This window comes from Pongo pygmaeus, chromosome 11 (genome assembly GCF_028885625.2).
Source record: "Pongo pygmaeus isolate AG05252 chromosome 11, NHGRI_mPonPyg2-v2.0_pri, whole genome shotgun sequence".
Lineage (NCBI taxonomy): Eukaryota > Metazoa > Chordata > Mammalia > Primates > Hominidae > Pongo > Pongo pygmaeus.
The window spans coordinates 69,807,569-69,834,616 of NC_072384.2; the positions used below are offsets into that span (position 1 = coordinate 69,807,569).

A 27,048-nucleotide genomic window follows, 5' to 3' on the forward strand; every position below is an offset into this window, starting at 1 on the left:
ATGTCATATCTGTACCCTTCCTTACACATTAGATTTAATCCACCTTGCATTTTTCTACCCTATTTAGGATATGGATGAAAAAATTGAGGCAGAATACAACATTTTGCAGTTCCTTCCTAATCATCCCAATGTTGTAAAGTTTTACGGGATGTTTTACAAAGCGGATCACTGTGTAGGGGGACAGCTGTGGCTGGTCCTGGAGGTAAGAGGCTCCCATTGGGTAACCAGTGATTTGAACAGAGTGCCAGAGGCCAACAGATGCTTGATTACCTAGAGGGTGTTTTAAGGTACACGTTTGAGGAGTAGGTCCCTCCTGCATGTCACAGGTACCTCACCAGATGTGACATTCTCCTCCACAGTTCTTACAGGTAGGCCTTATGCTAAAAATATTTTTGTTTCTCTGCTTCAGAGGTTTAATAATCTTTTATTCTAGTACAGGGTGAATATAGGAATATAATTGAAAACATTAATTTTCTTCCCTAACATTTAATTGTAAACATGTTTGAATTGGTTGCAACTTATTTGCAAAAACTGTTAACCCAAGGTTTACTTGGCTTGCCAAGTTTGGATTTGCCCACTCATGTCCTCATTTTAGATTGGGTTTCCTGAAAACTGACTCTGAGAATTGTGTATGGAAAGTTTGTTGGAGAGTTCTTACCAGAGATAGACCTAGAAAAAAGTGAGGAAGGCAGGATCAGGCAAGGGAGACACTGAACAGCAATATGGTTATAACAGAGACCTAAGCTGGTCCTCTGGGAAATGGAGAGCTGGGAAGTTTTTGGAATTTTGTCCTGAATTGTATCTCCACATCAGCCAATCATTGGCTGCATGCCACCCCTGGGAAGGAGCGTGACTTTGGGGGAGTCAGTTCTCTTAAGTGGATGCCAACTTGGGTGAGGGGTGCAGCTGAGGGCTGGGAGCTGTTCCTATTTCTAGCAGCATCCACTGTGAAGAGGGAATCTGAAGGGAACAACACTGTATCCACTATAGTCCTGCATTTTTTTCTCCAACAAACCTTCCATACACAATTCTCAGAGTCAGTTTTCAGTTATTAATGGGAATGAATGTGTGCATCTGGGTGCAAAAGAGTCAATTCCGAACAAATACAATTCCCTATGAGACTAAAATGACAAGGAAAATAATGACGGTATATGAATTAATATATTAGGACAGGTCTATTGCCACATTCTCACTAGGCCTATCCTGTTTTGTTCTGGGCTCTGACCCTGTGAACCAGTTCATGTCTCCATGTCTGAGGTCACATAGGTGACCTGGCACTGTGTGGACACAAATGGAAGCCTTAAGAGAGAAGCACCAGGGGAGAAACCAGCCCTCACTTCACTGTCTGGTACCTCTTGTCCACATGTTTCTGGCTCTGGGAGGGCCTGAGCCTGGGACAATATGTACTGGCTGCCATGGCAACCGTGTTTGGGGAATTCATTTGTTATATTCAAATGGGATAATCTGCAGGGAAACTGGTTTGAATTTATTTCTGTCACATCAGTTGCCTTCCTCAGAATATAAAGATGTAAGGGATTTTGGTTTTCTAATTATCTTTGTTCCTTTAGTTGACTGGTTAAGTCATATAACACACTTCTTTGGTGTTTTATTAATTCCCCACCCCCACCCCAAGAATATTAGGATTTTATCTTGCCAATGAAGCTCTTCAACAATGCTATTTGGAAATGATAAAATACTGTTCCTGGGGTCTCTGATTATATTTGTCTTCAGCTCCGTAAGATCACTGTGTTTTAAACCTCGTTGTAACTTAGTAATGGAAGTACAGTGACCAAGGAACCTCAGTTTCTGCTCATTTTTAACTCCTGACTAAAAAAGGCTCTGCATCAGACATAGAGAACTGAAAACTTCAGTAATTTTCGAGGGCCTAAAAAGGAGCCTTCCCTCCATGCAACCAGGCAGGCAGGTGGGCTGCTCATACCTGAGGCCACCTGGTGAATGAACATCCTTCCGGATGAGGAGTGACCCTCAGGCATGGCAACTCAGGTATGGCCAAAGCAGCCAGGAAGTAGCACATGGCCTTGAAAGATGAGAAAGAGCCCAGAACTATGAGCTGAGCCTTGCGCAGCTGCTCCCTTGCCAACTGTTTTTAGCTTTTTCAGGGTGACCACGATAATGAGGCTGCCCTGAGACACTGAATTATTCATATCTCTGCAATACAATATGCTGTCATTTATGACTTTTGCTGGTTGTTTTGGTCCATGCCAAAGTGGGTGATATGAGATGCTGGATGTCCTCAGTCTTTTCTGTCCCAGGATGGGCAGTCTAAACCAGGCTGCTAGATGGTCATGTGCACTCAGTGCCTCCAATAGTCTCAGGGAAGCACAGGAATTTCTAGACTCCTAATACCAGCAGAAGCCTCTCTGTTCAGTCCCCTAGCCTTCAGATGAGGGACAGAGGCCCACAGAGTTGAGTAACATGCCTGTGGTCACATAATTGGTTGCATGGCAGAACTGGAAGGAAAAGCACATTTCAGCACATTTTCTTTCACCATGTGCAGCTGCTCCTCTGATGTTATCCATTGGGTCATGAAAACACAGATGTGAAGTCTCTCGCTGGGATCGTAGCACTTCCTGATCACACACACAGAGCCAGATGACAACGACAGTCCACATAGTACCCTAGTTTGTTCCCTCTGCAGCTTTTTAAGGCATGCTTTAGGGGACTCACACAAAAAAATTATGATCCGTTTAATACTGTTCTCCTCATCTTGTATATTAAGAATAAATTTATGTTGCCTTTGCTCTTTATTTGCCTGACTCGATGAAAGGACGAGGGAGAAGCTATTCCACAGAGCAAGTCTAGAAGATAGAAAAATGTTATTAATAATCCCCTTAAATCACGACAACTCTGAAAACAAAAGCAAATAAAAATGTCATTTTCTGAAATTCATTACTAATTGTTAGTAGAAAGCAAACAAAAGCTCTCTTTCATGATAGACACCTACTGAGAGAAAATACACATACATAATGGTGTTTTGGAAAATCTGTGAATGCATTTTAAGTGAATATTAAATTTTTAAAAATATGTAAGTCTGTCTTTCACCTAAATGATATACATATTAATAAATTAGACCTTTAAGAAAAACATGATACTCAGAAAAAATACCTAACTTGTGGTAGCTAAGGCATGAACTATATTTTCTTTTTCCTTTTAGTGTAAAATCTTTGGCAGGTAGAAACTTAATTTCCACATGAATCAAGTGTTCTTCTTAAAAGAAATGGTTTGGAGTACTGGTAAATGAGGCTGGAAAGTAAAATAAACAACTTTGTTCTTTAAACCATTTATGAGAATTAGTTTTACATTTTTTTTTTTCCTTCAGAGATCTCATTGTAAGTTCAGTATCTAATATGTAGAACCAAAGCAAAAGGGGGCGGGGGGGAGAAAGAGAGACAGAGAGACAGACAGATTGATGGACCTTTGTGCAGGTTTTGCTTTTATCCAAGGCCCTAGAAAGTATAATCTAGACCTGAATATCACTGGAAGTGTTATACATCGAACCATTTTCACCTGTTGATACTGTGGCATGAATTAAGTTTATCAGGTTAACAAATCAGGGTCTTAGTCATACTCTGACGGACTCAAATGTAGGACTGGTGGATTTTGATTGACCAGAAGTGGTTAGAAAGTACTGCAGTATTGAACACTGACTCAGTGGGTTCTAGAGTGAGAGACATTGGAATGCTGGGAGCCAGGATGAAGGCACAGAAAACTTGAGACTGGAGAAGGGAAGGACTTTGAAATGGAACAGCATTACATCCTACAAACATATACTATATGTGTTCAACAAAAGAGAGAGAGTTGAGAGGCTGAGACCTGGGAGTGATTCTGCCCACTGTTGGCTCTGTTCAATAAGGATATGCCCCAGAAAGAGAATGAGATGGGAGGTCACTCTCAGGGCCCACTTCCCTCTCATTGTATGAGCATCTCTCCACTCTGATAGAAGCTCTAGGGTTTCAAGTGACATAGTTTTCATTGGTCTTGTGGCAAGCCAGTGACTTTAGCTGGCTTTCATTAAAATAAACATGATTTGTCCAACACCGGAGGAAAAAATGTGCTGTTCTGGAATTACTGAGAGGTGGACCGTGTCCAACATGATACTTCCTAAGGGATTTTCTAAAGTAATTTTGACTATCTTTGACTTTTCCTTTATGTTTTCTGTAGAACCCTACACCCTTAAAAGACAAAGTCTACTGAACAAAAGGGCACCAAAAAGAAATTCCTCTTAATTCTGCAAACTGACTATGTCAAAGCAGCACACTAGTACAGAATCTACTTGAACGTTGGAGCCTAGGTCTGGTGATTGTGTTGCATGGACCATTCTTTAATAATGTGGAAGAAAGTTGATGGCTTATTGAGCAAGGAACATTTTATTGCTTGAAATGATGACTGTCTTAGCAAATGCACATACTGTGATTGAATCAATATTCAATGACGTTTTGGAAAATAGATGTGGAATGTAAATGATTTTTCTATTTTTCTTGGTTTGGAGCAAAATGCTCATTAAATTCTAGATGCATTCAGCTACCACATTTCCTGAATGCTGAGGGCGTAGGGAGGAACTGCAGGAATGAAAACACACTTCTGTATTTGAATCTGGTGGCTGGCAGAGTGGGCGGGAATAAAGGGCTGATGTGTCAACCCTCAGGGCTGGGGTGGGAGGCTTGGTTGCCTTCTTACAATTCTAAAGGGATTATTTTACTCGGTGCATTTAAATATAATTCTTTGTCATGCTTTTAAAATGTTCAACCCATTTCACTGAACATTTATTCTGATTAGACAATTGTCAGTATACACCTGATTTCTTTTTTTATATCCAAGTGCCCAGTCTTTTTTCTGTAACCCATAGGCTGTCCTTGAAAACCTTGCTGGTGGGCTTATCAACTTCACAGGACAGCTTCCTTTAAAAGTGTCCTGAGCAGTTTAATTATATGTTTCTGTGAGTTCTTGGAAGTCAGACAGCTCTTATACTCTGACATTTAGTGAACAAAAAGCACTGGCTGGGTAAGATTCCTTTGTTGTTTTTAAATCCATAGCTGAGTTTTGATCCTGCTGACAAATAGCTACTCTTAATCCCTTCATAGGTTCTAGAGTTACAAATAAAGTTTATAAGTTGGCTACCTATATAAAATATTGCTGAAGAGGCCTTGGTGCAAAAATGGCCACACTTAAAGTAGGGCAGGGAGAGAGACCAAAATGAGGTGTCAGGGGAAAATTCCAGGGTTGCATTTTCTGGGATCATCACCCAGCATTTAATTTAAAATTCCTCTCAGTAGAATTTTAATAGCATGCTTGCAATGCAAGAAAGCCTGTGCCTCCCTGAGATGTGAGCCAGGGTGGGGAGTGGTCCTGATGAAGGTTCTATCATGATTTGCATCCCTATTACTGCCTTTCCTTTAGAGGAGCAAAGACTATTGATATTTTCCTAATTCTCACAGTTTCCCTAGACTCTGTCTCTTCTTCACCTTTCACATGTGGCTGGTCAGAAATTCCCGTTATTTGTATCTCAAAAAAAGTCTCCCAAATCTCTCCTTCCCTTTTATCCTCATGACTTTTTGACCCTGCCTCCCTTGATTACCTCAATATCTTCTAATGGATACTCCAGCTCCTAGTGTTGTCTTCTGTCCATCCTCCAATCTGCTGACCAAGTCATTTTTCTAGAATACCAATCTGAACATTGAGACCTCCTGCCTAAAATCTGTTCATAGTTACCCTTTTTTATCTAGTGATATATCATGGTATTATAATATACATAGAATGTTATATGGGTGGTATACAGGTATATATTATATGGGTAGTATATGGGTATATATTATATGGGTAGTATACAGAGTATATTATAATAAAGCCCATACTCCTTAGCAGGGCATACCTGTCATTCCCTGTCATTGGCCTTCCTCCTCCGTCTTCCCTGCCCCAGGATTCTGGCACCCTTTGTCCCAACAGTAGTAGAGTATTTAGAACTCATCACACACATGTACACTCACATGCACACTCCCCCTCATTCTTTCATGCCCCCTACATTTGCACAAGATGTCCCCATGTTCCTTTTCACAGAATCTTCTTCCCTTCTTGTCCACCTGCCCAAAACCCATTTGTCCTTCAAATCCATTGTAAATGTTACATCCTCTGGGAAGTTTTCCTAGACTGTCCCCTCTTTGCCCTCCCTCAGCAGAGTTCACCCTTCCTTCTTTGGTGCCACCACACTTCCTTAGGCACAGCTCTGCTTCCACATTCCACGCTATAATTACTCGTATGTCCATTACTGGGCAGTGACCTCTTTGAGGCTAGAGATTGTGTCATATTCATGATTGAGTAATAGGTAATAAACTGGACAATCATAAACTATTGATAACAAAGAGGTGCCTTTCTTCTCAATAACCGAACTAAACTGGGTTCTTGAGCTCCCAGCCTGACTAAAGGAGGCAACTGATTCTAACCCATTTTGTTAAACTTAAGTCCAGTTGAGTGACTTCTTTGTGGAGTGGCATATTCCAGTATTTATATCCAATTTTCAATGTCCAGTTCAAGGCTTAGTCATTTGGGTAAGTACTCAGTTTTTTAGGGCCTCTTCTCTCCCTCTTTCCTCTCCCTTTTCCCTGGGTGGCATCTGGATCTGGGTACAAGTAGATGCTTACATAATGCCATGGTAGTGAGGGCAGAGGCTTCTGAACTGTATGGTAACCACAAAGTCCTTGTGATAATAAAACTGTATTTTCTCCCTTTGGTATCTTTGATGTTCCTGGTCTCTGACACTCCCTCCTATCATGAGGTCCTCACGTTCTTTGTCCTTCTTATTTAAACTCTAACCTTATCCGTGTCCCCAAATAGAGCACGAAGTTCTGAATGTCTTACAAGTTGCCAGCAGATTGTAGAAAACTGTTGTTGTAATCTCAAGCATGGTCTGCCTCACCATGCCAAACTTTCATTTCACTTGACACAGACACCCCTTGTTATCAAGAGGTCTCCTCTTAGATTTCCAAATGGGAAGAGGATCATAAGAAACTGAAGTTTCTATTATCATTACCCGCTTACACAGACAGCCCCCTCCCAGAGGGAGCATCCTCATTCTAATCTTGTTCTCTTAATCTCCCCTAACTCTATAAGGACTCCTCTTTTTTTTATCAGGTGAGAACTTCCCTTATGTCAAGTCCTGGGTTCTTTCCTGGTCATCAGTGGACCCTGTGGTCAATTATCCAATTTTTGTTTCTTGATATGTACCATATATTTTGGGGAATTCTGAAAACATTATTTTGTCTCTCTCAAAAGCCTAGGTTTTAAGACTGTTCTATGAATTATGGCACCAAAAACGCATTCAGTGCTCAAGAGGGTATTAGATTGAATACGGAAAGTTATTTGTCCTTTCAGAGTCATGTGAGCCATAGTTAGAATCAAAAGAATATGGAATCCTTTGGAAGACATTATGCTGGCACTTAACGTTTGGGCCACCATCAGAGTCATGGATGTTGAGTTGCAAGTTAAACCTGAAATTGGCAGACAGTGGATTTCAGGGTCATTTAATATAGTCCCAAACTCATGGAATCGTCATAGCCTTCAATGCATTTCACTGCTTTTAGGGTCCCTTCTAAGTCATTCTAAGTCATTCCTGAGATAGTAATTTTATGCTAGTTTTAAAGATTCCTTAATTCTGTATTCAATTTTTAGCCACATACTATTGTATGGTAAAAACATGGGCAGATTCAGTTCCAGGCTATCTTGATTTTTAATATGTGTGCAAGGTATCTGCCAAGTATGTAGCAGGGACTGATACACATGTCAAGTAAAAACATCTGTTCACCCTTTATTAAAATGTTGCAGAGCTTCATAATTAGAGTTGAATAGATCCTAATGTATTATTATCTTGATAAAAGTAATCTTCTTTTAGGGAAGCTGTTAATCTGTGCTTCTTCAGGTTTCCTTGCTTAAGAAAAGCCAGGCACAGTGGCTCACACCTATAATACTAGCACTTTGGGAAGCTGAGGTGGGTGGATCGCTTGAGCTCAGGAGTTGGAGACCAGCCTGGGCAACATGCAAAACCTCATCTCTACAATAAAACAATTAGCTGGGTGTGGTGGCATGCACCTGTAGTCCCAGCTACTCAGAGGGCTGAAGTGGGAGACTGGCTTGAGACTGGGAGGCAGAGGTTGCAGTGAGCCGAGATTGCAGCACTGCAGTCTTGCCTAGGCAATAAGAACCAGACCCTGTCTCAAAAAATAAAACAAAAAACCAGACTGTCTCAAAAAAAAAAAAAAAAAAAAAAAAGTAAGTTGACTTAAGCAGCCACAATGCAGGGGATCACCTGCTGTTCACTAGTTAATTATTTCCCAAATTGCAGACTAAGTGCCAAGAGGAAACCTAGGGCTTTAAAGTAGGGATTTTACCTTCATAAGGTCAAGGATACTGTTGCAGAACTTTCTCCTTAATTCAGCCAAAGCCAGGTTCTTCTCACATGACCAGAAAAGATCAGGTTTGCGGACACATAGAAGGATGAGGAGCAGAATTTACTGGGCAAAAAGGAAAAAAAGAAAAAACTTAGAAAAGTGAGATGGAGCCCTGCTAACAGGCCCTCTACCTCACCGACGGATTCTCAGGTCACCACATGAGCCGAAGACAGCAGAGTCCTCCCATGCATAAGGCAGGGATTCCCCATGGCTGTAGCTCCACCTATTTTCCCCAGTGTGCCTGTCGGCTCTGGTCCGCTGTGGGCTCCGGTCTGCTGTGGGTATGCCCAGACAAGCCCTGGGCAGGTTCCCTCATCTGTACAAAAGCAACTGATGCAAACACTTGTAGGGCGGGTTAGAGATTCTCCAGGGACTCCTTTTTATTTGCCTAGGCATTTGGCTATCTCATTCCCTCATCTAAAGCCCATCTAACTGCCATTAAAATAAGGATAAGGGTAAGGATGAAGACCACTCTTAACTGCTTCCTGCTGGCAGGGGGTGCTGTTTTGGGAAAACAGATCTCCCTCAGAGGCCTACCTAAGGGTTCCCGGCCAAAGGGGTCATCATCCGAGGCTCCAGTTGCATGACCATTTGGAGTTTGATGGCATGAAGGTGAGAAAGAGACAAACTGGGTTATTAGAAAACATATATTAAAACGGAGGCGGGGGGTAAGGATAGCTCAAAAGTCTTGAGGCCTTTTATGTTTGCACAGGAAGAGGGAGGCCAAAAGCCCAACTGGTAAAAAAACTTCTACCCTTCTGCCAGCATGTCAGGCTTTTGGGTTCCCTTCCCCTGAGCCCAATCCTAAGCCAACCAGTCTAAGGTTTGGGAAATTAACTCCTCCCAGTTTGGAGGATGCATCTGAGGGGAGTGTCCCATACTACAGAGAGACAATTACCTATCAGTAAAGAGAGGAAGAGAAAGAAAAAAAAGGCTTTTTTTTTTTCTCAAAGGAGTCCCAGGGGTTCAAGATGCACTCAAAAGGGGTACAGAATGAAGATGAATGGCTACTCATCTAGAAAGAGGAGAGCAAGGCATCCCTGGTTCCCTTCTCTTCCTAGCAAATACCTGGGGTATGTGAGGGAGAGAAACTGAGCCATTCCTCTTTCTTTTCCTCTATCCTTGTATCCCCAAGTTCCAGTGACTGTGACAGGGTACTGCCCATGGAGTCAAAGCAGCTTTCACCCTTGTTAAAAGGGAGTCTAGGGGGTGGGAGTATCCACTCTTACCCACGTATGCCCTATCTCCTCTGTTGTCAGTAGCCTTTGAATTCTCTAGACCTCATTTATGCCATGGATAGTATCATGACCTTTATCCATGAAATGGGAAGCTTGGCTTAATTGGCAGGAAACCAGTCATGCTCACCTGTGCTATGCCTTTTAACTTCCATGATCATCTACCTCTGGATCCCTCAAATCGAGTTTTCTTTCCTAGGGCTTTGACCTGAAGCTTGGAATTGAGTTTGGGACAAAAATGTGCCTCGGAGAAGGGGTGTTGCATGGACTCCTTATCATAAGCCAAATGCTAAGGTGAAGCTGTGGAATTGAGTCCTCCTCCAACAAGGGAGAGAAAAGGATGTCTTGTGACATGCCCAGATAACTGGTGGCTATAGTTATGCTTGCTAAGATCTAGGTGCATGGGGCTTGGCTTTGGTTAGCTCTCTTGGTCTTACTTTCCCAAGAAGAAAACCTCTGGGTGATGGGCACCCTATTTATGTCCTATTTATTCCCATCACCTGGCAGGATTTGCAGGATAATTGCTCAGAACTAGAATTTTGATCCAGGTTTTTACATCACCTATCCCTTTTATTCTTTCTAAGCTGCAGCTGGAGATTCCTGGTTGGTTCACAAGAACAAGCAGGGTTAGTCTAAAGTGTAGGCAAAAACTTAAAAACAACTAATGAGTCTAGAATTTAATGACAAATGTATGGTAAGTTTTGAAACATAATTTCTCTATCTCCAGTCCTCATTTTTTTGTTAAAAAAAAATCATGATAGGACTGAGTTGCTGGCAAAATAGACTTTAGTCTTACACTTGACCTGATTATTTGCATAAAGTGCAGCAAGAATAATTGTTTCTCCATAGGCCTTTTAGATTAGCTTTGATGGAACTCTGTTCCACAAGGAATTTCGGATAAGACCTTTTAAAGCTGAGCACAGCCATGGGTTTGTATCCTCAAATACCTGTGAGTTGGGTGATCCTCTCCTCTTAAGGTCCCAAGATAAACTCAGAGCTCCTGGTCCTGTCATAAAGTAACATTCTTTACTTACTACAGGTCAGGAACCCTATACAGGTACTGCGTAGATAAGGGTATGAGGCCAGTTTTCCCAAGGGGCTTTTATCAGCTCTGCAAGTCGAGCTTGACTCCTTAAAGGGAAGCATACCCTTCCAGTCAAAGCCTTGGTAAAACAGTTTCTCCAATTGCATCATACTGCAAAAGAAAATGGATTCTTATGGCACTGATGCAAACAACTACATTGCTGTAAGTTAAGAATACTCACAACTAGTTTCTAAATTCTGGGGAAGCCAGGCAGAGAGAGGACATATATGCTCCAAATTTTGTTCACAGGAGTATACCTTAATCATTAAAGGCTGTAAATAGTTCCAAATAAGTTTCCTTGACTCTGAAAAACAAAACAAGGATCAGCAATATTCCAAGCAAAAGTCAAAAAGATAGCTTCAGTTTTCTATGAGTTCAGTCCATTTAGTTAACTCTTATTTGATATTCATGAACATTTCAGCTCTTTATGAGTCCTATACGTTTTTCCTTTTTTCCAATGTCACAATCTCCAAAGTTATCAGAAACCTGTATTTGAGAGCACCTGTCAGAGTCCTGTGGCACCTGTCAGAGTCCAGTTTATTATAAACTATCTTTTGAAAAGGACCAAAACAAGACAACAATTGTTGGGAATAAAAAAATTGCCCAGGGTAGTTACAGTTAGAAACACAATTAACAAAGAAGTTTGGTTATCTCTCTTCTTCTCAAAGAAGTTTGGTTTACAATAACATAACAACCTTAATTATGATGATAGCATATACATTAGACATTATAATTTTAAAAATTCCATACAATTTTGGAACATAATATTATTCATCAAAATATAACCTAAATAAGATTGAACACCATTTTGGCAATTCCATGTAACTAAACATGTCAAATGATCCCTTTTACCTCTCTTTTGGATATTCCAGGGCCCTCTGTAGCATCCAAAACTAGGTGTCAGGAAGGCAATTTTGAAACTGAAGTTTGATTTTTGGAAGCCTGTTAAATATGTTAGTGGTTTAAAACACTGAAATAGAATTCCAGATTACCATAAGTTATTTATTTTGCCAAACGATGACTCAGAAATTTAAAAAAGCAAAAACGTTTTATAACCCTTTACAAATTTTGCTACAGAGCAGATTAGTGCCTTAAGAGTACCTTGTTGTGCTTTTATTTCAATGCTCAATTTACAGAAAAACTATATAAAACCCTTTTGAATTTAGTCAATCTGTTCACACACTGAATTTTTGCAATATTAATTTTTACAGTCCTTCCATCATTTGTTTAAACTGTCAGCTTAATTTTATCTAATTCAAAACAATCCTTTAAACCTAGGCAAGAATTTACATTTCCATGCCTTCTTGTAATCTTTTACTAAAAACACATCTTACTGTTCCTACGTACCTTGCATGTAAATCTATTTCCAGTAGTTTCAATTACATGTTATAATGGTAACCCCTAGCAATTTTAAGTTTAATGTAAAACCTGGTAAGTTGTTTTAATTATGTGCTAGGTTCAGGCAAGGTTTGACTCCTTCCAACATAATTAAGGGTGTGGTTAGTTCCATATGTCCCCAGACCTTACCAATTGTCAAGCTGGCAAGTTGAAAAGTTCTTAAAAACCAAAAAGGCAGTTTATAACCTTAAAACATTTAACAAACCTAGTATCTGACCTGCATAATTTAGTTCACCTGTCTATATTTGACAACATCTGCATTTTACCAATAATCTTTAAGTCTGTTTTTATTTCTCAAAGATTAAAGTCACATCAACTAAAACGTACCACAGCTTTAATCTTCCCTTTAAAAAAATATTTGATCCAAGCACTTGTCTTCCATTAGACCAATTAATTAGAGCTTTTTTATAGACATCACACACACAACACATATGTAACTATACAGACAGGCAGAAGAAAACCCAGCAGCCATAAGATTTTCATTTGCCCATCTCCTATTTGGATTATTGGCCTCTGGGTGGAGCCCTTTAAGAGACAGGGCTAGGAAAACATGCAGCTTTTAAGGCCTAATAAACAGGCATGACTGGGAGGCAAAAATAGAGTTTGAGAGAGATCTATCTACTTTTAATTCCTGGGGTTCCATGAGAAAAACAGGTTTCTTCCCAAAACGGAGTGGTGCCTTGTCTGTTTTTCCCAAGGAGTCCCATGGCCCCAGGAGTTACCTTAGGGCCTGCCATGCATGCATTGAGAGTGGCAAGGCAAAATGGAGAAAAGTAATTTAGTCAACTGAGGAAAAGCCTTTTTCCAGCAAAGCAAGAACCCCAAAGAGGAAAAAGCATAAAGGCCTTTTAAATAAACCATAACTTGGACATCCACTTTTAGTTAAGATGAGCACTCTCTAAGAAAATCCTTTTAACTCCCTTATTAGCCGATTTTAGCCATGCCAAGCAGCTAGTATTTCTGGCTTTCAAACTTTACTAAAGGTAACCTCACAGGTGAAACCAACAAGCCTCACTTAAGGTTATGATTTCACTGTGAGCATATGCGGTATTTTCGAAGGGGATAAGGGTAAGCAATTCTTACAAAATTTAGAACCTTTAAAGGTAACTCAGAGAAAGGAAGATGTAAGAAAAAGGCTAGACGCTGTTCATGGTGGGGAAGAGAATCAGCAAATGGCAGAAGTCACACAGATATTAACACATTTCCTAAGCCAGGATTGAACCTAGGCATCATTGTGAAATGAAAGAAAAAAACATTGCCACATGGTTACAGGTCACAATCCCAAGCACATAAAACAAGATGGAGGCCTGCAGGAAAGTTTGCTGTTGGCCATACAGCAAGTCATGCAAAGCACACCAGATTGGCTACAGCTTAAGACCAACCTCACAAATCCTTTTTCATAATTAAAACTTTACAGAAAATATAAACCCTGATAGTTGGGGTCCTGGCCTGGTAAAATGTTTTCTTTAAAAAAAAAAAAAAAAAAAATGCCGCTGGGTTCTGTGGCTCAGGCCTGCAATCCCAGCACCTTGGGAGGCCAAGGCGGGCAGATCACCTGAAGTCGGGAGTTCGAGACCAGCCTGACCAACATGGAGAAACCCTGTCTCTACTAAAAATACAAAATTAGCTGGGTGTGGTGGCATATACCTGTAATCCCAGCTACTCGGGAGGCTGAGGCAGGAGAATCGCTTGGACCCAGGAGGCGGAGGTTGCGGTGAGCCGAGATGGCACCACTGCACTCCAGCCTGGGCAAAAAGAGCGAAACTCCCTCTCAAAAAAAAAAAAAAAAAAAAGTCTGGGGGAAGAATCTCTTATTTTTATGCCAATGAGTTTCTCCAACAGGGAGAGAAACTTGGGAGCTGGGGAGCCACCAGTTTGCCCGTCCAGCCGACATTCCTGACCCCCAGGAATGACATGGTGGGGGGGCATAATTTCTGTACCCTCAGAAGAAGTCCAAGGACAAAAAGGTTTAGAAGCCAAAGGAAAACGACTTTTTGGTTTGCATGTTACTCACCTTTCCTCAAGCCCCACGTCTGGATGCCAAAAATGTTGCGGAACTTTCTCCTTAGTTCCTCCAAAACGGGGTTCTTGTCACATGACCAGGAAAGATTAGACTGGTAGACATATAAAAGGGTGAGGAGCAGAATTTATTGGGAGAAAAGGAAAAAAAGAGCAAAGTGAGATGGAGTCCTGCTAACATGCCCTCTACCTCACCGATTGATTCCCAGGTCACCACACGAGCTAAAGAGAGCAGGCTCCTCCCCTGCATAAGGCGTGAATTACCCGTGGCTCCACCCATTTGCCCCCAGTGCTCATGTCCGGCTCCAGTCTGCTGTGGGGATGCCCAGACAAGCCCAGGGCACAATTGTTGCCTAATCTGCACAAAGCATCTGATGTAAACACTTGTGGGGCAGGTCAGAGATTCTCTGGGGTCCCCTTTTTATCTGCCTAGGCATTTGGCTATCTCAGTAGCTTTTAGAATCTGGTAAAAGCTCTGCATTTTCTCCCCAGTAAACTGCAAGATGCATATACAGCATGCTGCCAACAATTTCAGGGTATTTCCGTGCTCTGCTCAAAACAGTTGAGAACCCTTGATTTAGGATAGCTTGTAGCAAACCCAAACCTGCACATTGACTTCTGCAGTTAGTCATCTTTGGAAATCCTTAAGGTGATGAAAAAGTATTGTAGCAGGACGAGTGGCAGACAAAACTCCTCAGACACCGAGTTAAAGAAGGAAGTGGTTTATTCCGCTGGGAGCATTGGGCAAGACTCCTGTCTCAAGAGCCGAGCTCTCCCAGTGAGCAATTCCTGTCCCTTTTAAGGGCTCACAACTCTAACGGGGTCCGCATGAGAGAGTCGTGATCGATTGACCAAGCAGGGGGTATGTGACAGGGGCTGCATGCACTGGTGGTCAGAGTGAAACAGAACAGACCGGGAAGTTTCACAATGTCTTTTCTATACAATATCTGGAATCTATAGATAACATATTCGGTTAGGTCCGGGGTCAATCTTTAACTACCAGGCTCAGGTCAGGCAGGCCCAGGCCTGGTTTCGGGTCTGGTTCCTAGGCGCCGGGCTACCTGCCTTTTGTTTTGCTTTTCTTTTCTTTTCTGAGTATAAAACAATATGAGAGGGTCTGTCTCTCTTCTCTCAGTATAACTGCCTTATGTACTCAAACTTCAGTAAGATACAATATATGACAAAGAACAAATATGCAAAATAAAATGAGTGTTTTTAATTACAGACAAAAAAGAGAGAAGAGCATAAAGTTGCTGAGAGCCTAAAATTGAACATTAAAAAGTTAATAAATGCACTTATGATGCAACTTCACTCCATAAACTTTATCTGCAATGGCAGTTCTAGGAAGAGCTGCTGGTTGGGCTTCTGATATGTGCTAGCACTGGAGAAATCACTGAAATTTATTCTCTCTCAGGTATCAAGGGCATCCATCTTGCCTCTCCCGGTTTTTCCTTATCCTCAAAATGCACATTAAAAACATAGACAATATTCATATAAAGTGAAAAATAGCCAGTAAGTTGCCATGATTATTTATATGCTTTTTCTTTCCAAAAATTTTATTTCTAAAAAATTTCTAATTGTGCTTTATATTTTATTTTTATTTTATATTTGGCAATCAGAAAGTTAGCATTTTGAACATGCACTTTCACTCATAAATCATCACCTCAAATAAAAAATACATACGCAAAGAATTAGATTAGACTGGGTAATGGAAATGTGAAGTCTGAGTATTCCAAGCTGGAGTTTTGTAATCTGGAAATTTACTACATTGAATCAGTATCAGTCGGTTTTTCTTAATTTCTTTTTCTTTTCTTTCTTACATGTGGTCTCCTGCTCTCCCTGTGTCTGGCACCTCTTCTTGCAGCTGTGTAATGGGGGCTCAGTCACCGAGCTTGTCAAAGGTCTACTCAGATGTGGCCAGCGGTTGGATGAAGCAATGATCTCATACATCTTGTACGGGGCCCTCTTGGTAAGAACATCTATCAAACGGGGTATGACAGCAAATGGGATGGTTTGTTCATTGCTTGGGTCCTTATTGCATATTAACAATGGGGAAACTGCCCTATGATATGCAAGGATTATTAACAGCAGGAAGGTGTAGCCAAAAGTAGACTTTCATGAGACTTTTCAATAGTAGGGTAATTGCTTTAAAATAAGCATGTAAATTTCCCCTTTCTCTTTCCTGTTGTTTGATGGTGGTGGGATGCCATGCAGGGCCTTCAGCATTTGCACAACAACCGAATCATCCACCGTGATGTGAAGGGGAATAACATTCTTCTGACAACAGAAGGAGGAGTTAAGCTCGTTGACTTTGGTAATGACTGCTTGTCGTTTGTTTTCTTGATGTGTGCAGTTTAGCCAAAGGGGACAATTTATTGCAATCTCAGAAGACTGGGGCTTCTCTGCTGCACCATAGGCTGAGGGACTTTTCCAGTCAAACACAAGCTGGAGGGGGTGGGGGCTCCAGATGGATCACCCTAGGAGACGCTGTTTGCTAATCTAGTTTCAGCTTTAGAAGCAATTTTATAAAGATTGAAAATAAAAGTGTTTCAAAAGAAGAACTTGATGGAAAAACTTCTTGGTTTTCTGCTAAGAATTTCACATCTCAGGGCAATTGTCTATAATTTACATTTTGTCATTTCTTCTTTTGCATATGAAAAGAGAAAGCAGTTTGGTCTTTCAAATGACTTTCACTAGCCTTAGGCATACTTATTCCCAGTGAGCAGAAGGTAAAATAGTCCTCTGGGCCTGGGAGCTAACATCCTTTTAAATTGTGTTTATTGCTGCTACATGTGAGGCTGGTTGAACTGGAAACATTAACGGGAAATGGAAGTGTGAGAGGAAATGCAGGGCAATATCACCTAAGGCCAGAGAACTATTAAATATCTCCTTGTAATATCATATGTTGATATTCACAAAACAACAAACCATTTTTTTTTTTAAGTTTATTGAAGGTTTAGTCTTCTAAATGAGTTCAACAATAGTACTTCAGAGTCATTGTTACAAATAATGAGAAAACATTTAGAGAAACACTTTAAACGTGTTGTCAATGTCATTATAGTAAACAAGATTGATGATTTTTAAAAGAATATTTATTGTCTTCTTGCTAAGAAAGAGTTCAGTGTAAACATGTATCAGTTTATCACTTGCTCAGAAGAAATTACTTAAAAATAAATGAAGTTGCTTTAGACGTACTGGTCTATTTTTACTGAAACACAAGCAAAGAAAAATAGCAGAGGAAGCATTTTGTTTAAGTCTTATGCTCCTCTTTATAAGAAACGATATGACTCCAATAATATGCTGTGTGTATAACATTTGAGATTTTTTGCACGTGATTCTGGGGACTGTAAATACGTTGTGAGGGGAAACAGACTGGAAGGATGAGGATGGGCTGGGAATTGATACTGATTTATTCACTCAGCAGCTTTGCGATTTGACATAGAGTAAATGTTCCTAATCTTTCCATTAGAAGGTTCCTGAACTTTCAGTGGCTGCAAAAGAAATGTCTAGAAATTAAAACCAGAAAGGTATAGTTGTTTTTACCAAAATTGTGGTGGAGGACTTGGTAAAATGGGAAATTATCTAGGTCCAATAGACTTTAAAGAGCTTCTTGGCTCTCTAATAAAGAGAATGTCCACAGTGAACACAACAGTCATCCCCCAATAAACCCGCAGACCCTTGGCAAATCTATGCTCATGTTTCAAAGGTGTGTCCTTTGCTAAGAACACATAGTGTTCAGTTTCTAAGTTTTTGTCATCAACGACATTAGTGGCAACCCTTGTCATTCTCTTAAGGGCTATGTGAGACTTCTGTGTGGTATAAAAGAATACCTTATGTGTGTACAATGCTTTGCAATTTATAAAGCATTTTCACATTTGTTCTCCTATTTGGTCTTAAGAAGATCCTCTGTGTTAGGTGTGACTGTTGTGATTATCCCTAGTTTAAAGATGAAAAAACTGAGGCTCAAAGGTGAAGCAATCACATAATTAGTAAAAAGCGTAATTGGGATGGAAAACATTGATTCTTAATCCTGTGGACCTTTACGCCCTCATGATACGAAGAAGACAGCTGGTTAAAGGACATTGGAGTTACATTAGAATTCAGGTCCTCAACATTGAGCCCCAGATAATGTATTAGTCATTTTCTTTTTCCATTTGACAAACACAGCTTTCTTGCCAGGTTTCCAGGCTTCTAGGCAAGATAAGGCACTGAAATCTTTTTATGTCTACACTGATGCTCTGTTACAGATAGTGCAGCCGATCTTCTTTCTCCATAAAATTAAGCCCCTTATTAAGAAAGAAGTCATGTGAAATAATTTGGAAATATAATAGGACGATATTTTGGATTAATCCTAGTTGTTGATATTTTTCTTTTGATTTTTGCAGTGATATAGACAGGGATGTCCATTAGGGGGAAAAAAAATCTCAATGATTTAAATAGAGTGATACATACTTCAGAGTTGTAGTTTGGCAACTACAGCTAGTGGGCTAAATATGACCTACCTCCTATTTTCATATGGCCTATGAGCTAGGAATGGTTTTTGCATTTTTAAATGATTGGAAAAAAAAAACCCAAAATATTTCGTGATGTGAAAATTACATGGAATTCAAATTTCAGCATCTATAAATAAAGTTTTATTGGAATGCAGCCACATTCATTCATTTGTGTGTTTACTATGGCTGCTTTTGTACTATGGCAGCAGAGCTGAGTAGCTGTGACAGACACCATATGGCCCACAAAGCCTAAAGTACTTATCTGGCCTTTGTGGAAACAGTCTGCCAATCGCTGGTCTAGCATCATACTTTGCTCACTTTTGAATTCTGATACTCTTTCCTTATAGGTGTTTCAGCTCAACTCACCAGTACACGTCTGCGGAGAAACACATCTGTTGGCACCCCATTCTGGATGGCCCCTGAGGTAAGCTGGAAATATCTAGTTCTTTCTTTACACTTGTTGAGTGCCTTGGTACTATGCCTTTTTATGGGTAAGTCATATGCTCTCCAGAATTTTTAGGGAGAAGAAAGTCCATTATCCTCACTGAACTGTAAGAGTACTAGTTTGGTCAGTGATGCTGGTGAGATGTAATCTCAGAAAAGCAAGATTAAGTTATAGCTATCCCATAGGGTACCTTCATGCAATTAGAAGAAAGTGTCCCTCCAGAAGATGCAGCCCCCTCCAAGGGCCATGGCTTGGCAAATTCATCCAGCCCTTGTATAAATTAGAAAAAGTCAACTTCCCTGGATAGATGCAGCCCCAGAGGTATATGGCTTTGTGAAGAGCCAGATTTCAGCACCAACTGGCCTACAGAACTGTATGTGGTGGCCCTGGTTGTTTTTGTGTTACCAGATACATAGCAACTTATCTTGTGTACTTTGTCGGCTCTCTGTAGTAAAACATGGGATTTATTCCTAATTTAGGTTTGGCATCATCACAGAACTCTCTAGAAAATGACGCATGTAGAAGTTTGGGGAACCTTCCAGCTAGATGAGGCATGCTCTGAAACACCAGTGCAGTTTAGTTTTTCAGGTCATTTAATTCCACAGTATGCTGACCTTTGCCTGAGAGCAGCTTTCTGGATTAAACAAATGGGTTCTTTTAATAAAAGGACTCAGATGATCACCTCCTTAGATGTCTTTCCATCTCTGCATGATGGTATTTCCTCTGTGTGACTGCCAAAGTGGTCTCCTAACAAAGTAAGTGGTTCACACTAATCTCTGCTTAAATTTCTTCAATGACCCCCCCGCTTCCTATCATCTATGGCTCTTTCTTTCATACTGGGTAATGGATAGGCCCATTTTAAAGAAAAAGAAAAATGCTACAATTTCCAGTGTTTACCTAAATCTTAAATATTTCTTAAATAGGTTTTACAAAACATAAAACTAGATATAAACTCTTTGTCATTTTTATTTGTAGAAGTATAAAACCAAAAGGAAAAAAATGTATTATGAAAAAGCTATTATACAATGCCAGTAACATTCAAGTAAGCAGCTTTAATTTTATGAGACAAATGATACTGTTTTGTGAATCTCCATTGTCCTTTGCAGTGTGCTTATGTTTCAGGACACAATAGTATGGGTTATTTTGAGTCTGGCACACCTACAACCACGTACCATGTGGCTACTCAGTTCTCCTACTACTTTATTCCATTTCAGCTAGCATAATCTGTTTGTTCAAACAGCACCTCCTTTGATCTCCAACTGTTACATCTGTGTTGGCTTTGTGCCAACTTAATAGTAAACATAATATGAACACTGTGTGACAAATGCTCATCCAGATGATCTAGACTATGTTTTTACTCCTCCTTTTCCCATTATTATTATTAATACAGTTATCACTGAAACAAAACCAAAAACATAAAAAGTTATCTAGGGACTTTGTGAATCCCACTTTGAGAAACACTGCAGGATAAAGTCAAAACTTCTTTGAATTTTGAATGAAGCTCTTAATATTCCAGCCCCTATCTATCCAGCTTTATTTCAGATTACTTCCCCCAATTTACTTGTTCTTAATGCCCCAACAGTAGTGAACAACAGGTGACTCTCCAAATCCCTACCAATGTGTCTTTCCTTTAAACCCTTGGTGTACTATTATATCATCTGGAATGGCCCCCAGGCCTCTGGAAAATTCCTCCTTAATTGACAAGTCTCAAATGCTAGCTCCGCTGGGAAACATTCCCTAATCCCTTGCCCACATTGAGGCTCCTTTCCCTAAGTTTCCACCACGTCCTTACACCCTCTGTTAATACAGTATCACCACTGCATTGTAGTTGTTGGCAGGCAGTTCTCCTAACTGGACTCAGCTCTGGCAGGGACTTGGGATGTCTAAGCTCTTAATATAGTGCTTGATACTATATTAAGAGTACAATTTTTGAGCATATATAGAGTACATGCTCAAAAAAAATATCTGTTGGGTCAGGAGTGGTGGCTCATGCCTGTAATCACAGCACTTTGGGAGGCCGAGGCAGGCAGATCATTTGAGATCAGGAGTTTGAGACTAGCCTGGCCAACATGGCAAAACCCCGTCTCTACTAAAAATACAAAAATTAGCTGGGTATGGTGGCATACACCTGTAATTCCAGCTACTCTGGAGGCTGAGGCAGGATAATTGTTTGAACCCGGGAGGCAGAGGTTGTAGTGAGCCGAGATGCCACCACTGCACTTCAGCCTGGGTGACAGAGTTAGACTCTGTCTCTCAAAAAAAAAAAAAAAAAAAAAAGTTGAATGAATGAATGCATCGGTAAGAAAGCCAAAGGGATAAGATGCACTTGGAGGACAGTTTGAGGACTGCTTCACAACTATTGATATTAGCAAATTTCTCTGTAGATTTAGATCTGTTCTTAAAGGAAAGCATAACTAAGGTCACTCAACTAATATTTGGGGTGGCATAACATGGAAGATGGTATTCCTGTTCTAATCTAGAGCAAATTGGTATTTTCAAAATCACAAAATATAATTAAGAGAAGCATTTTCTTGGCTTTGTACATTTATGTATAAATGGCTTTGTACATTTATTAAGAGGTGTTTGTGGCTGGGTGCGGTGGCTCACACCTGTAATTCCAGCACTTTGGGAGGCCAAGGTGGGCAGATCACGAGGTCAGCAGATCGAGACCATCCTGGCTAACACAGTGAAACCCCGTCTCTACTAAAAATACAAAAAATTAGCTGGGCATAGTGGCGGGTGCCTGTAGTCCCACCTAGTCAGGAGGCTGAGGCAGGAGAATGGTGTGAACCCGGAAGGCGGAGCTTGCAGTGAGCCGAGATTCTGCCACTGCACTCCAGCCTGGGCGACAGAGTGAGACTCCATCTCAAAAACAAAACAAAACAAAACAAACAAAAAAGAGGTATTTGTGACTTTTCAACTTTAACTGGCTTGAATAAAATATGTGGAGTGTTGACCGGGCGCGGTGGCTCACGCCTGTAATCCCAGCACTCTGGGAGGCTGAGACATGCGAATCACAAGGTCAGGAGATTGAGACCATCCTGGCTAACACGGTGAAGCCCCATCTCTACTAAAAATACAAAAATTAGCCTGGCAGGATGGCAGGGGCCTGTAGTCCCAGCTACTCGGGAGGCTGAGGCAGGAGAATGGCGTGAACCCGGGAGGCGGAGCTTGCAGTGAGCTGAGATTGCACCACTGCATTCCAGCCTGGGCGACAGAGCCAGACTCCGTCTCAAAAAAAAAAAAAAAAAAAAAAAAAATGTAGTGTGTTTCTGTAGGGAACAGTTTATGGTGAGCTTTTTGCTCAGATTCCCTGGAAGTGGTTCCCCTGTTAGCTGGGAAAAGCCAGCACTGCATCCTGCCTGTTGCAGTGGATGAATTGAAGAGCAAGCAGTTTAAGGTATGGACACCTTGACAGCACGTTGCAGGAGTGAATGTCTGACTGTTCAAGTGCAGGATTCTCAAAGGATGTGTGATTGTGTCCAGTATGCTCTGGGACCCAGGCTGTAGCTCTTGGGAATCAGGCCTGCACCATTCTCACATTTTTATTTTCTAAATGGAGAAGTATTTTTTCCAACAAAGTCTCTTTTTGCGCCATAATCCTCCATAGGAATGTCCACAAGAACAACCTTCCATTTTTCAATTCAATTCAACAAGCGCTTATATTATCCATCTGAGCAATGCTTTGGGTCAAGAACAGTCCTTGAAAGCATAATCAGTGATGGTTCAAATTAACACTGTCTTCATATGATGGCCTGTGTGGTATATTGATCCTGATATGCTTTCACTTCTGCTTGTATGAATAAGTGGCCTTTAGATTAAACACAACAATGCATGCAATATCAATGCCAGTGGAATAAGAGCATTGCAGATGACTTGTGCTTTATTTTTAAAATGCAGCTGAGAGATCCTTGATCCTATTTTATTTTTGAGGAATTGAACCAAATTGTTTTTTCCCTTTTTTATTTCCATTTTTATTCCACAAGCATGAGTAAGTGTAATATTTAATTCAGATAGCTATTCTACAAACCAGGTAGCTAATGGAATGTGACCACAGTACAATCAAATGTTGATGAGCAGTCAAGACACACAATTCACTGGGGCACCTCAAAGCTGCAGCGTGAAATGACTATCATATTGTCAACAGTCTCTACTCATTTTCTCTTACTACCTCATTTGGACACTACTAAAGTTGAAAGATACTGGCAGAGTAGTATCAACTCAGCAGTATAGGAGAAGAGTTCTGTGGGATGCCCTTAGTGTATTAGTACTTTGAAACAATACTACTGGGGAAATAAATTGCTTGGCATAGTAAAAGGGTTAATCTAAAAGTCGAGATCAGTAGAATTTTTTTTTTAAAGATGGGGTCTTACTATTTTGCCCAGGCTGGTCTCCAACTCCTAAGCTCAAGCATTCCTTCTGCCTCAGCCGCCCGAGTAGCTGGGACTACAGGCATGCACCAACATGCCTGGCTTAAGATCAGAACAATTTTCTATAAACTAAACACACTGTATGTCAGTAGCATACTGTGACTACAGGAAAGATTATCTTAAGAGAGAAAGAAAAATTTCAAATGGAGACTATTTAGCAGATTATCATGAGCAAAATAACTTGAACAATAGATAATTAAGTTTCTCGTGTAATAAGATCAGAGGTAGGTTGTTCCGGAGTTTGTTGATTTAGCAGCTCATAATAATAAAGTCATGAAAACTTCAGATTTTTAAATCTCCCTGGCTATGACTGCTGCAGGCTGCCTGGCTTCATTGTTCAGGGACTGACTTTAGGGCAGTTATGACAACAGTGCCTGTGAATATCTGAGGGGCAGTAGTGGCTCCAACATGCCAATAGCCACAGGTGAAGGCACTCACGGTGCAACCAAACAGCAAGAAGTTAAAGTGGGTTTTCCTTCTCTCTTGGGGTTGAAGACTTGTGCACCCTATATTTATTTCCCCGGTCTGCTGTAATCAAGTAGTACAAACTGGGTAGCTTTAAACAACAGAAATATATTATCTCACACTTCTGGAGGCTAGAAATCTGAAACCAAGATGCCAGCAGGGTCAGGCTTCCTCTGAAGCCTTTAGGGGAGGGATCTTGCTTTGTCTCTTCCTAGCTACTGGAGGTTTGCTGGTGATCTTTGGTGTTCCCTGGCTTGCAGCTGCATAACTCCAGTCTCTGCCTTTGTAGTGCCATGGTATTTTCTCTGTGTGTCTTCACATGTCCATGTCTTGTTATAAGAACACCAGTCTCATTGGATTAGAGGCCCACCCTACTCCAGTATGACCTCATCTGAATTCAACTAATTGTATATGAAGTGACCCTATTTCCAAATAAGTTCACATTCTGAGATTTTGGGGGCTAGGACTTCAATGTACCTTTTTTTTGGAGGACACAGTTCAACCAATAACGAGCTCCCAAATGTTAATATTTAGCGCCCTTCCTTTGTATTAAATCATTCAAGTTTCCAAGGTAATTAGTCAACTGTTTAGAATCTGCAGGGCTGCAGGTTATAGATGCTAGCATAGTTAGAGGGCTCAGCTTTGCCTGTTTACACACACATACACAACCACCTCCGCTACTCTACACACACCACACACATAGACTGCACTCTCTCAGCCTTTGGTGTTTGAGGCAAACATGGTTCTTTCTGAATGTACAAAGCATACCAAATTGCCTTCCTGTGTGGACTCCCAACACCCCCAGACTTTTGTTCTCTCCTACCTACTCTCAGGCAAAGCATTTTTAAAATTATTATTACCTCCTGAGATGTTTGGCCAGCTCCTAGTCACTTCCTTGAACCTTCTCTTCACCTGATTAAGCCACTCTGGTCTCCTGGCCTATAACTTTAGCCTGCATTTTATGCACCTAAAAAAACCCACAAAAACAACACAGTCTTCCTATTAGCCATGTTTCTTATCTCTTTTCTCCTCCACTGTCTCCTTACATATTACTTATAGTAAGTAATATGAATAATAGTATCCCACATTTGCATAGAATTTTTACAAATAGTATTTTAAAAACACTATCATCTACCTGTGAGAGTGCCACTCGGGCATGCTTACATTGATGTTGTAGATGAAGAATCTAAGGCTCTGTCCGGCCAAGTGTCTATAGACACAGGGTGGGTAGGTGGGTAATGGTGACTGGAATCCATAATTTGTGACTCACTCAACTAAGGGATTTCCAATATAACCCATGTCCACTGTCAATAGTGCTCAACCAATTTTTATATCAAACACATGCCAGGTAATATCCTGGCCTATAGCAAAAGGGATACAAGGCTAGTTTATGCTGATTAATGGTAATAGCGGGGGGTTAGGGGTAGTTGATACCTAAAATACTTTTTCCACCATCACATATAGCAAAGAATTAAATTCAATGTTTGTAAATGACTGAAACCCAAGAGAAAGAACTAATGTTGTCATTATCGTTTTTATTGAGGACACCAGTAGACTTTTAAAATAATGGCTTATATTTAGCTGATGTACACTGTGTGGCCAGGCTGGTTGTTAAGATATTAAACTGTATTCATTCTGGATGGTAAATGGCCGCCATCCAGAGCCCCTTGAGTGCTCCTCAGCCACCAGAGGTGCCCTGTCTTTTACCCTGGGATGTTTCTAACCTGATGATCCAGTAACTATGGGGGGAAAGGTCTGTTTGACAAGCAGGGATGGCCAGTGCCACATGCCACCTGATTGTCAGATATTTTGAACATTGCACTTGCTAAGCAGAGGCATAGTGGGAAGGAAACTTTCACTTACTGAGGACTGACTCCATACCAGGGACTATGATAGGGGCTTTTAAAATATTTTATTTCATTTTCACAACAGGTCTCAATAGTTGATATTATTTTCTCCATTTTATCACTGAGGAAAGCGAGGCTTAAAGAGCTATAGGAGGAATCGGGCCCAAATTCACATACCTAGTAAACATTGAAGCTGTCTGGCTTTTCAGAGAGCATGGGAATGCAAGTCCCATTTTGCAGATGAAGAAACCAAGGCAGGGAAAGGATACTTGTACTCTTTCACTTTACAGTGTGTTCATATGAGATATTCATTGTGGAAAATGTGTACCAGCTAACTGAGACAACAGCTCATATTACAAAGACATGCAGAGATGTAGTGGAAGTATACTCTGAAATTGGAGTGTGAGACACATCATTTTAAAAGATGCACGTGAAGGACCTATCACCTATAATTTATAGGTTGACTACACTTTGCAATTCCACCATGCATTAAGGATCTAGTAAATGCAGCATCTTCCTAAAACAGCTAACGGTCTGTTTCTGTGCTGGAAAACAGACTTGTGGATAAAATAAACATTTGCTTCTTTTTAGAAAATTTTCCCCCTCTTTACTTCCATCTGCTCATTGTTGCAAACAAGAGCTAATCAGCAGAGCAGAGAAACAGATGTGCTGTGACTGCTCCAAAAATGGGTCTCTCTCTGCCTGGCAAAGGGTCGTTGACAAGGGACGGTTGCCATAACAACTAGCTTACACCAATGCAGAAATATCGCAAGCCTTTTGCAGCCACTCTTGCCTTTGTTAATTATGCCATTCCTAGTAAATGATAACGATAATGCTATTTCCTTTGGCATTGCCAGGGCTAGAGATGACAAATGAGATATTTTGCGTCAAAGGGCTGAGAAAGACATACAACACTATGGAGTTGAATTATTATTATTGTCATTATTACCATTTTGTTCCCTAAGCTCTAGCTAATGGGTTTGGTTCCCAAATAAGAGCTAGCGTTTAGCGAGTGCTTACTATGTGTTAGGTGCTAAGTGAGTTGTGTGTATTAACTCATTTATAAATCTTACATTACCAAAAAGGGGGTGCTATTGCTAGTGCAATGTTTTAGAAGAAGTAGATGAGTCACAGAAAGTAACTGTTCTTGTCCTTGGACAAGTTATTAGGTGA

General features: G+C 40.6%; 1 protein-coding gene and 1 long non-coding RNA gene across 4 annotated transcripts in view; one reads left to right on the forward strand and one right to left on the reverse strand.

Annotated features, from left to right (window-relative positions):
• The window catches only part of MYO3B (myosin IIIB), a 485,003-nt gene that overhangs the window by 27,968 nt on the left and 429,987 nt on the right, over positions 1 to 27,048 (forward strand). For all 3 annotated transcript variants that reach the window (XM_054476982.1, XM_054476984.1, XM_054476983.2), the window contains exons 3-6: positions 68 to 202; positions 16,060 to 16,164; positions 16,410 to 16,509; positions 19,036 to 19,112. In XM_054476982.1, the coding sequence (XP_054332957.1) occupies positions 68 to 202; positions 16,060 to 16,164; positions 16,410 to 16,509; positions 19,036 to 19,112 (417 nt within the window). The remainder of the gene's footprint in view (positions 1 to 67; positions 203 to 16,059; positions 16,165 to 16,409; positions 16,510 to 19,035; positions 19,113 to 27,048) is intronic.
• Positions 169 to 14,379, reverse strand: LOC134737738 (uncharacterized). The gene is made up of 4 exons (XR_010122932.1): positions 14,191 to 14,379; positions 10,960 to 11,082; positions 8,400 to 8,522; positions 169 to 2,819 (listed from the first exon to the last, which is right to left on the reverse strand). It is a non-coding gene; the product is annotated as an uncharacterized LOC134737738 (long non-coding RNA).